Source organism: Amphibalanus amphitrite, unplaced genomic scaffold, assembly GCF_019059575.1.
Source record: "Amphibalanus amphitrite isolate SeventyFive unplaced genomic scaffold, NRLGWU_Aamphi_draft 000226F_arrow, whole genome shotgun sequence".
In the NCBI taxonomy this organism is placed as follows: domain Eukaryota; kingdom Metazoa; phylum Arthropoda; class Thecostraca; order Balanomorpha; family Balanidae; genus Amphibalanus; species Amphibalanus amphitrite.
Genome location: NW_024881721.1, coordinates 42,494 through 55,574, shown reverse-complemented (window position 1 = coordinate 55,574; position 13,081 = coordinate 42,494). Strand labels below are relative to the sequence as shown.

Here is a 13,081-nt window from a genome sequence, read left to right as displayed (position 1 = left end):
ACGCCCTTGCTGGCCACTCCTCTAAGACCGTGTGGGCGGCGCTACATTTGAAACCGGACAGGTAAAGGTGAAGGTGTCGACAGTCGTGTGTCGTCAACGTATTTCCAGAAAAGAGTGAACTTCGCATCGTTTCCTAAAAAAGGTTGCAGGACACTGAAAAATGAGCATACCTACCTCCCCGCGGCGTTATTTCACGTTTTTGGTGATGTTTGTGCCGTACTTACGGGAGCTCTAGCTATTTCTTTATTTCCATCACACTCACAACTTTCAAATAGCAATGCCTATATATCACATCTATGGATTTGCCTAGCACATACGACAGTGTAGCTAACCTCTATGCACAAATGTCATGGTAACATAATCACGTCTTGGCACACGTATCACACTGCACAGCGGGTCACCGGTGTTCTCGTGAAAAGCTCACTTCAAGAAAACTTGATTGTTATATTGTCGCGAGGATCAGCACAGCAAATATGGTTATGACACACGGACCACGGTCCATCTCTTGTTTTGATGACTGAGGGGAAATGCTTTACTCTGAAGTCGGGAGAAAAGGCTTTGCCGCACGACATCCTTTTTTCGGGTCAGTTGTCTCTGGCACGTCTTGTAGGCACTTGACGTGAGGATCCATTGGTAGTCGTTAGTGGTCAGACCCTTTCGTCTTCTCCACTGTTGCCGCTGCTCAGCGCGATGGAGAGGTGAGTGAGAACAGCGACCAGCTGGGTCGCCGCAGGCTTTGCCGCCTCTCGCCGCTCAGGTCTGTAACGGTCACCAGTGGAGGCGACACCTTCACTCCCTGCTCCTGGCCGGATGCCATCTGATTCTCACCCTGTCCGTTCGAGGCCCCGTCAGTGGCCGCAGTATCCGCCGCGTGCGGCTGCCGCTCGGAGCTGTCTGGCTGCCCCGCTGCCCTGGTCCTCCGTCTCCTCTCCGTTGCAGTTTGCTGGGAGTCTCCGTCATCCTCAGCACTGCCTGTACTGGCCGGGCCCTGAGCCTCTCTTCTTCGTCGTCTCGGGGTCTCGGTGGGCTGTCGGTCGTCGTCTTCATTTGTGGGGCGTCGCCGTCGTACGGAACTGTCCAATGTGTCGGTCGTCCGTTCGCTGCCGAAGTCTGCGTTCCCATTGACTTTCGTCTCCAGCTCGTTGCGGTCTAGCTCTTGCAGAGTGGCCAGGGAAGGCACGGAGCGGCTCTCACGCAGTGGCCGGCCGGCAAACGCAGTGGCCACACCGAGCCGCTGGCCGACTGCGCTCCGCCTGTCCCTGCCGTCCGGTGTCACCGATCCCGACAGTCGAGGACTTGCTCCGGAAGAACCGGCGCGGGATCCAGACCCCGCTGGTGCCGTCGTTTTCCGCCTTGACACCGACTTATCTTCTCGGCTTTTGCCGAGTGAGTCGAGATGTGCGCTGCAGGATGCCGAACGACGGATGCCGCCGGCTGCCCCGCCGTCCAGATTCTTCAGTCGTGACGCGACGCTGGTGCTCCCTAAGCTGAACGCTAGCGACGGTTTGCGTGTGGTGTAGGTACTACGCAATGCCGGGCCTTGACGCACCTTCGGGTCCACCGGCGCTGTCTTGGGATTCTGCTTGGCATTGCAGATGCGGTTCATGACCAGCGAGCGTCGCATCTCGTTATATCGCTTCGCCTGTTCGGCCTTGCTGTCCGGTGGTTTGACGCTAGGCAGCGGCGGCTCGTCGGCAGCTGGTTCTGGCGGTGGCGGCGGCACCGGCCACAGCTCCGGGTTCCGCCGCATGATGACGATCTTGTCGCCGCCGGCGATGTCGCGCTGGCTCTCGAGCACGAAACGCGGGTCGCTGAGCAGGTGTCTTGGCTCGGGGAAGGTGACGTGGTCGTTGGTATCCGGCCCAATGACGATGACAATGTCTCCGCGAAACTCTGCCAAGTACTGGTTCCAGCACTCCCAGCTGTGGAAGTAGCACGTCATCAGCACAGAGCCGGCCGGTACGTGGCGGGTCTTCACCTCGTCGATGTAGATGTGCTCGATGAAGGGCTTCACGCCGTAGCGCCCCTGCCACCAGGCGCGGTCCACCTCGTAGCCGATCACCTCGATACCTGCCGACAGCGACGAAGCAGAATGTCACGGTGAGGCCGGGCGAAGTGTAGTACATATAGGTAGTGATAGCGCCTCACTGGGAATGTGCGGTTGGCCGTGTGTATCCATATGATGAATGTCCGTCATTTATCAGGCTGTGAAGTTGCAGAAGGTTATTCATTATCAATAACGGAATCCGGAAGCAGTTTAATGATAAAGACCGTACACGAAGTATGGCTAGGAAGCGTAAGTGAGCATTTTCTCATTAAGGTGTCATTAACAGTTAGAACACAACGACGCTGGACCACTGAGCGAGCTCGCATGGCCTGAGGCCTTCCCTCACCCTCCCCCTCCCACTGACCGCTGCAGGCGCGTTTGATGAGCCACTCGAGGAAGCCGCAGCCGCAGCCGACGCTGACAATCTTGGTCACGTACAGGCGGCGCAGCTCAGCGTGCAGGAACGACAGGAAGTCACGGGTGGGCCGCACCCAGCAGAGCAGCGTGTCGAAAAACGCCTCGTTTGTGTACATGTTCATGATAGACTCCCACTCGTCTGGAACGACAAGGCGCTCGATAAGCGTCACAATAGCGCCCGGTGGGTGTTAGGTGAAAGGGAGGGAATGGGGAGATACAAAGCATCGACCGGAGGCCTGACAATTCCTACAAACAGTACGCTGTATGACCCTCGAATAGAGTACAGTGTATTGGAGGATGACGTGTTAGGTGTAAGTCGATTTTTGGCACATAACCCAGTGGACCAACATTGTGAGGCAATAACAGACGGTCGATGACCCAGTTAACGTTTCCCAGCACCCAAGTGGACGCGTCCCATATGTGAACGTCAGGTACTTCCTGCACCAATGGCCCGCGTGCCCTGGCGTGTCTTTCTTCCACAGAATAACTTAATGTTTTCCATTTTGCAAAAGGGCAATATTGTTAAATAGTTTTTGGAAACGTTTTTTCCGTCTCGTTTTAAAACTGTCCATTATTTTTCATTATTTTTGTTCGGTAATATATTTCAACTTGGGTCATATGATGCCTGAAAATGATGTCACTTTTTTAAATCATTTGCCATTTAAATGCTGAAATCAGTCATTATCAAATAAGGCCGTTAAGTCCTTCAGCCGAAAATAAATATGCTGAACTGTTAGAGCTCGTTCCGAGTGGAGAAGGCGGAGTCTTGCCGGGATCGACACGATGACAGGAGCGCCGGGCCGGTACTGTCCTCCCGGGAACAGTACCATACTGGTCCACCGACGGGCCGGGCCGGCCGGCCACGGGTGACTGGCGGGCAGCCCGCCAGGCCTCGGCACCTCCCGCTAACGATCGGCGCCGCCACTGACGCCCGCAGTCGGCCGTCGGGCCGCGTCGCAGCCGTCAAATCGACCGCCCCCCGCCCGCTCCCTCCCCGGCGCACTGGATACTCAGAACTCACGACTTTCGCTCGATAAACCCGCGGAGGACGGGACGGCGTCGGGCGTAACACACTAGTGACTCAGACAGCCCACGTAGCTACTGCTAGGTGTTCCAACAGCAATATCCACCTATCCGTGCTTCTATCCTCAGGAAACAGAAATCCTTCTCCTCCACGCCGCAACCCCCTTCCGGGCTGGACAGGCAACTTAATCTCATGCGGGCTGCTCCCTTGGAGCGGCACCGCTGCTCCCGAGGGGGCTGTACCCCGTAGCCGGGTGCAGAGAGTGCTTGGGGGGCTGGTCGGCCTGTCCTATGGACGGGCTCAGCCCCGGCGACTCTCTAGGGTGCCTGCCCAGACCAATGTCTCCCCCTAATTCCTATCATCCTTCCGGCTCTGCAATGGTCTTGTCGACCGAAAGGGCCTAACCCAACAAAAAAAAAAAACAGCAATATCCTTAGAAAAGGGACGTGATGACATTGGCAGAATCCACCGTAATGTCATGCCAGCTTTTCCCACCGCAGAGGTAACGTTGTGCCGGGATTATACTCCTGGTGCCGGGAGTGTAGGTAAATACGCAACCCGCTATTTCGCCCTTTATAAGGCAAGCATTTCTGGAAAAAAGTAAAAATCCACTGCTCGTCACGATTAAGTATTAACGCATTCGATATTGCAAAATGTTCGTACAAAGTTAATTTCGGTGTCTCCTCCCTAACATGTATCGAATAACTCGCACCCCGCTGGGAATCCTGGATTACCACGCCCTGCTGAGGAGGGGGGATGTTTGAACACCCCCTTCTAACTCGACTACTGGGCCACGAAGCGACACACGGTAAGCGGCATGCGAAAGAACGTCCGAAATGAAGACAAAAACACTTTGGCCATTTTTTTTTAAGCTAAGGTGAAAGGTCAGGTCACGTCACCGGCGGTAATCGAAGGTTAAGTGTTACATATTTCAACATTTTTCAAAACACCGCCACATAACTCGGGAACCAATGGAGCTACAGAGCCGCGGAAAAGCGCATTCGATAGGTCTTTTAATGCTCTTTCTGAACCAGGATCAATATTTGACATATGACCAACGATTTAGCCTCTAGAGGGCAAAAACTAAAAACAGCAGTTTTTACGGAAAATGTTCTTAATGTAATAACTTTTGACTCCAGAAAGGCACCATACTTATTTTGCCAATATAATGTTCCTCTCGTCAAGAAGCATCGAATGAACTATAATTTGACTTTGAAAATTCAACTTGAAAGTTTGACCTCAGGTTAAGGTCATGGCCTGATCGGGAAAAGTCATGTTTTATATCAGTCGATCCGTATCTTCGACCCGAACACATCTAAGGCGTTGTCATCGCCTCTAGCATGCATCTATCAACAGTTGTTGGCGAAAAGGTATTAGATACCATTCTTTTAAAAAATGCTAAGCTGACTGTTTGCCAAACTGATAACAAATTCGATATTATTTCGTTGATAGTGGATTCTTTGGAGACTAAATTCTTTGGACGTCCTTGAAATTTTATTGTTCGCTGTGAGCAGTGACCTCCGTTTCGAATTTCCTAAGCCTCCCGTCACGGCTAGCCCACCCCAGTGTCTAAGTCGAAGAGGGCCCATATCTCCTGAGTCGACCAGAGCGGTGACATTTGAGCCGCTGCGGCGCTCGCCGCTCGCTATATGATACCGACATGAACGGCCTGCGGCCAGTGGCGGTGATCGTGTTACAGGCCAGAGGAATTGTGAGTGGGGAGCGGGGCAGGCCGTGCCAGCATCTGTCGGCACCGTGCGAGCATTCATTTATTGAGTATGTAGATACCTGAGTTCTCCCAGGACATTTTCAACTTTTAACGACAAACACCAAGCACTCGCCATACTCGTAGATGTTACCGAGCCGGCAACGATTATGGTAGCACAGCTTCATTTGCATGTCTTGACCCTAGATGACACTATAAGCGGCAGGGTGGCTGAAGTGGCAGGGCGCCTGAAGATATGCTGCACCGCCTAACACGCAACTTCCGGAGCAGTGCAGTGACACCCGCAATAGATGCGATATGCAAGTTCGGTGGTTGCAACTCGGGCACCGGATGGCAGGCAGAGGCTTCAACCACAGCGATTGCGGCATAGTTCCGGTAGCTGCATATAATGCAGGGCAGCAAATAATAATCGGGCGCTCTGACACTAACGTCATCATGGGGACTAGGCAGGCATTTAAGGTATAGTGTCACTACTCACTGTATTTTCATAGTGCACTTATGGGTAACGTCATCTACGAAAAAGACTGCATTGCGACACTAACAGGCTCATGGATTCACCGAATGGGCATGGAGTATGGAAGAGAGGTAAAAGATAAATAAATACGTTGCTTTTATCTCACTTGTATTGCAAAGATAGCCGCCCATGTTTAAAACCTCCAACTTATGTCCCTCAGAAATCGTGCCGGTAAGACAAACTTACCTCTGTGCCAGAATCCCAGAGCCTTGTCACGGAGGTGCACAACTCTGGCCTTGGCTTCGGCCTGGGCCTTGTACGGGTTGGGTCCGTCCTCCCCTTCCTCATCTTCTTCCTCCTCTTGGTCCTGTCCGTCGTCTCGGTCATCCTCCGTCCCTGTGCCCCGTTCCTCAGCACTCTCCAGTTGAGGCGGCATCACTCGGGTCAGCCGGCTCCGTCCGACACCCGAGCTCCGTCCCACCACCTGCCGCCGCTCTCAGGCCGCGCGGGGCGGGCCCAGCGACAGCGCGCCACCGAAGCTCGGGGTGGGCTGGTTCGTAACAAGGCGCTCCGCTGAGTTCGAGGACCCACAGAGGGGAGCGGCCGAAGGCGTGGGCGGCACAGCCGGGGGCGCTGACCGCCGATCACCGGATGAAGACGGAGTGGGTCGGCAGACGCCCACCCGGCACTCACACAGGGTCCAACCGAGCCGCGCCGCCACCGCCGCCCGCCGGCCGGCCCAGTTTAGACAGGGCCGCCGTTGGCACGCGCCCGTTGATTGTGACGTCACGTCGCCGTCGACGGGCCCGCGCCGGCCGGCTGGATTCCTTCGGCGCTCGGCGGCCGAGCGGAGATGATGGGTCAGCGGAAAGTGACGCAGACGCGTCGTCAGCCGGCAGATGAATGGTCTGCGTGCCGCGAACGCTGACCAAGGTCGACGACCAGCTGTCACTCTGACGCTACCCGGGTTGGTAAAAAGGCAACTGTCACTCCAAACATCAATATTGAATAATAGTTCATTTTTGACTATGCACAGTAACTAATTGGTACATAAAGTTCAGGTCAGCATTGACACTTGACAGTGTCAATGTCATACCACCAAACAGCCTTCTGTAACTTATCTGATCAACATGCCTAGTAGGTATCTTTCACTCTTAGGTATATGTACTGCACCAAACTGCAAAAGTTTCGTGGATGAGAGCGAGGCTCCAAAGTCTAGCAGCTTACCGAGCAGCATTGACAGACTTGCAAACATAAATACAAAGTTGCACCTTTTCGCTACAGCTTAGGCACAGAACATACCAATGTGAATGGGTAGGTATTCAAAGGCACAGTCCACGGTCTTTCGTAAGCCCTTATACCATGCAACATTCTTGCGCCCATGCGATTGGTACAGCATACCTATGTTTTCTGTTCATGTTGATTATCACTATTTTTTTGTTTCGTCCCTTGTTATAAGATGGCAGTAGCAATAAGCAATAGGCCTGCAGCTAAGCTGCGCCGTAATTATTAGAAACTTCGCCTCTTGTCCCTACATGACGATAGCGCCTAGCGGTAGTACGCCTGAAGCTATGCTGCGCCGCAGTGACAGTAACTTTGCTTCTCGTTCCTAGATGGCAGCAGTAGTAGTACGCCTGAAGCTATGCTGCGCCGCAAGAACAGTAGTTTTGTTTCTCGTCGCGTCCGTACGCCTGGAGCTATACTGTGCCGCAGTGACTAGAGCTTTGTTTCTTGTCTCTAGATGGCAGCAGCATTAGAACGCCTGAAGCTATGCTGTGCCGCAGTGACTAGTAACTTTGTTTCTTGTCTCTAGATGGCAGCAGCAGTAGTACGCCTGAAGCTATGCTGTGCCGCAATGAATACCAGCTTCGCCTCTCGTCCCTAGATGGCAGCAGCAGTAGTACGCCTGCAGCTATGCTGTACCGCAGTGACTACTAGCTTCGCTTCTTGTCCCCAGATGGCAGCAGTAGTAGTACGCCTGCAGGTATGCTGTACCGCAGCGCTCACAACACGCAAAATGAAGGTTTCCTCGCTGCTACGGTAAATTGGCATAAGTAGCATAGCAATCAATTTCAATTACACACCGTTCCGTGCTTCTATCCTCAGGATACTGAAATCCTTCTCCTCCACGCCGCAACCCCCCTCCGGGCTGGACAGGCAACTTTATCTCATGCGGGCTGCTCCCCTGGAGCGGCACCGCTGCTCCCGAGGGAGCGCACCCCGTAGCCGGGTGCAGTGAGTGCCTTGGGGCTGGGTGGCCTGTCCTCTGGACGGGCTCAGCCCCGGCGACTCACTAGGGTGCCTGCCCAGACCAATGTCTCCCCCTACATCCTATCATCCTCCCGGCTCTGAAATGGTCTCATTGGACCGAAAGGGCCTAACCCAACAAAAAAAGCAATCCATTGAGCCGCGGCTACAAAAAAGTACAATCTTGATAAGAAAGCGGTAAAAGGAAGTTAGAAACCGTAACGAATGGGATCAGCTACGGGAATCAGGATCCGAATAGGCTGAATGCAATAGGCGACATAAATAGAAACGTTTGTCCTCTGTTTCATCGCTTCCATCCTCAGGATAGTGAAATCCCTCTCCTCCATATGTTTTATCCAGATTCATCCCGCTCGGTAATATCTTGTCCTCTCCGACTCATTGAGCGGACTCCAGTCCTTGACACAATTCTATCCACTTGACCCCCTCGTACAGGAGATTCTTCTCCGTTTGACGGCTCTCGACCGAGAGGGTACCTCAGTGACTTTTTGCTGGATTCCCAGCCATGTTGGTATAGCTGGCAATGAGCGGGCGGACCGTGCTGCGAACCATGCGGCGCGGCAGCCCTGCTCCCGCCGGTTCCCTCTACCGGCCAGGGACTTTTTCCCTACGGTGAGCTCATTCTTCCGCGGAAAGTGGCAGGAGGCTTGGAGCAAATGTCAGACAAACAAGCTGCTACGCATCAAACCGGGTTTGGCAACCTGGCTGTCTGCGTCACGGAAGTCGCGTCGAGAGGAGGTCATCCTCTGTCGGCTTCGCACAGGACACACTTTCGGTACCCATGGACACCTTATTGGCGTCGGCCCAAGACCTGTTTGTGCGAGATGTGGCGACAGACTTTCCGTCCGACACGTTTTTCTGGAGTGTCCAAGACTGGAAGCTGAGCGGCTGAAGTTTCTGGGCCTGCGCGGAGCCCAACTTTCTTTGAGAGCAGTCTTAGGTGACGAGTCCTCTTTGCTTGACTCTTCTCGCCTCTTTTCGTTTATTGCGGCCTCCGGCCTTCAGGTGATTTTTAACGCCCGACACTGAGGAAGTCAAATAAGAAATGGGCGCGATATAGCCTCGCAGCTGGTGCGCCCTGTCACTCCAAATCATCATCATCATCCATGCCGCAAACCCCGTTCCAGGCTGGACAGGCACCTTAAATGCGGGCTGCTCCCTTGGAGCGGCACTGCTGCTCCCGAGGGAGCGCACCCGGTAGTCGGGTCCAGTGAGTACCTTGGCCGGGGTTGGTCGGCCTGTGTTTCGGGACGGGCTCAGCCCCGGTGACTCACTAGGGTGCCTGTCCAAACCAATGTCTCCGCCTAATTCCTATCATCCTTCCGGCTCTGAAATTGTCTCATTGCACCGAAAGGGCCTAACCCAATAAAACCAACAAAACAAACAAAGAAACGTTTGTACACTATACAGTGGCGGATTCAGCAAAACGGCAAAACGGGCGTTCGCCCTCCCCGAAGCTAAATCGTGTGGGTAAGACTATCTTTTTGCCCCTCCCAAAGCAAGTAAAGACGAGCAAATCTAATACGGCGTCGATGGCGATGCATATCTGGACGAAAAGCAGGACTTGCCGTGACGGCCATTCTGAAGGAAGGAGCTGACCGCTCGCTGCCAATGAGTTGGGTCGGTACGCTGATATAGTAACAGATGTAACCCCCTGAACTGAATGCATTCAGTGTGGCGTTGTAAAGTCGCTTGGTCACCGGTGCGGCGGTGGGTCGGGGTCGCCGAATGGGTGGGAAACTTTTGCCCTCCCCAAACGGATCGCCTGGATCTGCCCCTGCAAGTCTATAAAAAACGTTCACACTTTGCATAAAAAAGTAAACACTTTTTCTACTAGTGGCGGGTACTGGAATTTGGCGTGCCATTGCTAAGAAATAGCGCGACAGTACGGCGGATCGGTCACTCCTCCGTGAACATGCTATTTAAACCCTCTTTTCCCGCACTGCTTGGTAAGTACAATGTACAATTAAAATCGCCCGGTATGGGTTCACCTGAAGCTTTCTTTAACTTTATTTTCCCCTGTCAAATATGAATTGTTCACACGGGATTAACGATGCAAAAAACAGCAACGCAATAATTATAGTTCGGATGATAAAGCTAGCACAGATCAGTTTCTACACGCTTGAAAACACCCTAATCACAGTCTGAGCTTGATTGTCACCAATCGAGCCTCTAAGACAATATGCAAACGCGGCAATGCAGTATTTGAGATCTTCGAACGCAGAGGTCAACTGCAACTCGGGTAACAATGGATCTTTGGGGACGACGGAAGACCTAGCATCATGTCACACTGCGATTTCAAGGTTTCCCCACACCCTGAATAGTAGGTCTATGACTAGCATTTATGCCATAACAACTTTCAAACGATAATGCAAACACTCGCTCATAGCACGTAAGCAGATGATTATACCAATCTCACGTTAGAACTTGTATGAGCCGAGCGGCAGTCTTGCTAGGCACACGTATCGTCGACACCACCATATCAACGGGTAAATGGTCAGCATCGGCACACTTCCTCACTTCAGTGGAATTCATGGAGATCACGTTACCTCGTAACGCTTTACTCCAATAGTTAAGACCCATTATTATCATCGAGTGGACTACCTGACGCACTGTCGATCGTTTACAAGGTACGTATACATTTAAGACCATCCTCCGATAAGCGTCTTCACACCACTGAGCCGGTACCCGCCGACTGATGTCTCGTATCGTGTAGTCTAGCAAACTATAAAACACGACCCTTCATAAGTCTCGCTTGATCGTCTGTCCACGGTGTGTCTATCACACGATTCAAATAGACAGGAAGAGGCGGTACATCACCAGTAAAGTCGTCAGGCGTTGCCGAGCTTATGCTGCTCGCTCCAGACGGCCAGCAGCCGACTCGGATCGTGGAAGCCGTGAGCGGCCACCACGTGTCGAAATTCGTCCGGGCTGTACGTCTGCTCCCAGAAGTGGATGTAGTCGGTGTGCAGTGGCTTTACCCCGGCCTTCTGCGCCACCAGGCCCAGGTATATGTCATCAAACCTGTCAAGGCAATGCAGATCATCAGATAGATGTTTCGTAGGTCGTAACGAAAAGACGGCAGTAATAATAAGCGAAGGCTGAGACGGGTACACAGGGGCAGAATAACAAACCACCGCAACCACACAGTCTGTAAGTGTAAGTCATTTTACCCTAAACAAGTCAGTGCTGATAGGCATAGTGCGAGAATGTGCATCATCCGTATTCTGAGGCATTTCATTCATATATTTTATATAGGTAAATATCAATATATTTAGTGTCGACGGCTAGTTCACGGAAAATCTTGAGGACAGGACTTATTAAATCATTAATATTCTCCAACGTATCGACTCTCACCTGAACATTTTCGTGTAGTAGCTCGTGTACAGCAGCCTTCGCAGGGCCGAGCGAGATACCACGTAGGCACCGGCCGTACAGTAGGGCGGCCACCGACTGAAGGGATACTCCTGCAGAGGCACAAACCACTTGCTGAACCGATGGCGGTGAGGCGAGGACGCCGGGAACACGTAGCCGACCAGCAGCGGCGAGTCGGGCTGCGGCACGGCGGCGGCGGCCGTACTGCCCTCCGGCGCCGGGTACTCGGCCCGCTGCTCCGCCAACCGCAGAACGTTCGGCACCGACACGTACATGTCGTCATCGACAAACAGCGTGTGCTCGGCATCGGCGCACCGCTCTATCGCCCAGCGGAACCCACTCATCGTCTTCAGAGTGTTATTGTAGTAAGAGTCTTGGAAGTAGGCCTGCACGATGTCATTGTATTCTTCCACTTCACGGCGCACGGTCCGTTGCAATTCGTAATCGCCAGCGCGCGTGCCAAGCAGGAATACATGACGCACGTCGGTGCGTAGCTCAGCCCACGTTTGTCGAATAACGCGCCGCCGCTCCACGTGGTCCGGTGCAGACTTTATGGCGATCAACAGCCGCAGGGGTCTCTGCCCACTGCATCGCTCCCGTGGATCGATCAGGTATCGAAACTGGTGTGACTCCAGGGGAGTGACTGGTGACTGCTGGCCACTTAGCATCAAATTTACATAGAAATTAACCTCACTATCCAGTGGGTATGTGAAATGGGTATCATAATCAAGTTCAAACATATGTCTGAACACCCCAAACAGATCACATAACATCAGTAGGCCAACAGCTGAGAGGATTACTGTGTAAGGCCTTCGCCAGCGGAAAGCACGTGCTGCCATTTTCAACTGCAGCTGATAGCTTTACAAGTACTCAGCTGTACAGCTAGAGATTTATCCTGTGAAAATGAGAATCAGCATCATGACAGATAAATAATTGCAGACAGTGAGGAAGTGTGCATTATGACACTAATAACCATCCAAGAAGTGATACAAAATATGTACCTAAGCAATGCACATTTCATGCTGGAGTCTGGGCTACAGATCTTTCCAATGACTGAATTTTCAGCTGATAATTTAAAGCACTTTATGACTCCCTTGACTTTGTCTAAATTAAATCTTGCTCATGGTCATAGTCATTTCAATTTACTAATAATCAGTTAGACACTTCTACTTTGCGGCTTTGCGCTTAACTTTTCAGACCCGTTTACATCTTTTCAAATAATGACATCAAATAAATTAAATACTTACCTACCTATCTACGTGCCTGACTGAACATGAATCATTATAGCAAAAATAATAGCCCATGCCTGAAGTCTGAACCAGCATGATCTAACATCATTTTATTTCTGGTCACATGGGAAAGCAAATTAATAACAGGCCACCTTACCTAAGGACTTAATAATAACCCATCCAAGACTCTTAAAGATCAAGCATGAGATAAACCCACCAAGTCAAAGAGCTTTCACAATTCACAAATTGAAATTCGGGAAGAGGAAAATCGGAAACGCTAGGACGAAAACCAACGGGAGGGGTGTTCACGGGCACCGCACACTGCTGCGTGCGGTGTGTGCGGTGCGTCCAGCAGGCGTGGGGGTAGGGGATGGGTAGGCGGTTCTGACGTCACGGCTGCGTGCGGTGGACGGTCCGCTGTGGCCAGTCCCGACCGGCCACAGCGATCGCTGTGTGCGGTGACGGAAGGCTGACGTAGGGACGAAGTGGGCGGAGCTCCGTGGCTGTGTGCGGTCCGACCGCACACAGGCCCCGTGAACAGCCC

General features: G+C 52.5%; 2 protein-coding genes across 5 annotated transcripts; both read right to left on the bottom strand.

The window, feature by feature from the left end:
* Window positions 1–230: 230 nt before the first annotated feature.
* On the bottom strand, window positions 231–12,761 carry LOC122385661 (translation initiation factor IF-2-like). 2 transcript variants are annotated; one of them, XM_043374085.1, is made up of 3 exons: window positions 12,695–12,761; window positions 2,412–2,603; window positions 231–2,070 (listed from the first exon to the last, which is right to left on the bottom strand). In XM_043374085.1, exons 2-3 carry the CDS (start codon window positions 2,584–2,586, stop codon window positions 683–685), a joined length of 1,563 nt encoding a protein of 520 aa, XP_043230020.1. In that variant the 5' UTR covers window positions 2,587–2,603; window positions 12,695–12,761; the 3' UTR covers window positions 231–682. The 2 variants fall into 2 exon arrangements, with proteins under 2 accessions (XP_043230020.1, XP_043230019.1); XM_043374084.1 differs by lacking the exon at window positions 12,695–12,761 and adding an exon at window positions 5,915–6,441.
* On the bottom strand, window positions 9,926–13,076 carry LOC122385662 (beta-1,3-galactosyltransferase brn-like). Of its 3 annotated transcripts, none has more exons than XM_043374089.1 (3): window positions 13,012–13,076; window positions 11,291–12,203; window positions 9,926–10,957 (listed from the first exon to the last, which is right to left on the bottom strand). In XM_043374089.1, exons 2-3 carry the CDS (start codon window positions 12,145–12,147, stop codon window positions 10,765–10,767), a joined length of 1,050 nt encoding a protein of 349 aa, XP_043230024.1. In that variant the 5' UTR covers window positions 12,148–12,203; window positions 13,012–13,076; the 3' UTR covers window positions 9,926–10,764. The 3 variants fall into 3 exon arrangements, with proteins under 3 accessions (XP_043230024.1, XP_043230022.1, XP_043230023.1); XM_043374087.1 differs by lacking the exon at window positions 13,012–13,076 and adding an exon at window positions 12,755–12,978; XM_043374088.1 differs by lacking the exon at window positions 13,012–13,076 and adding an exon at window positions 12,556–12,795.
* Between the last annotated feature and the right edge of the window lie 5 nt (window positions 13,077–13,081).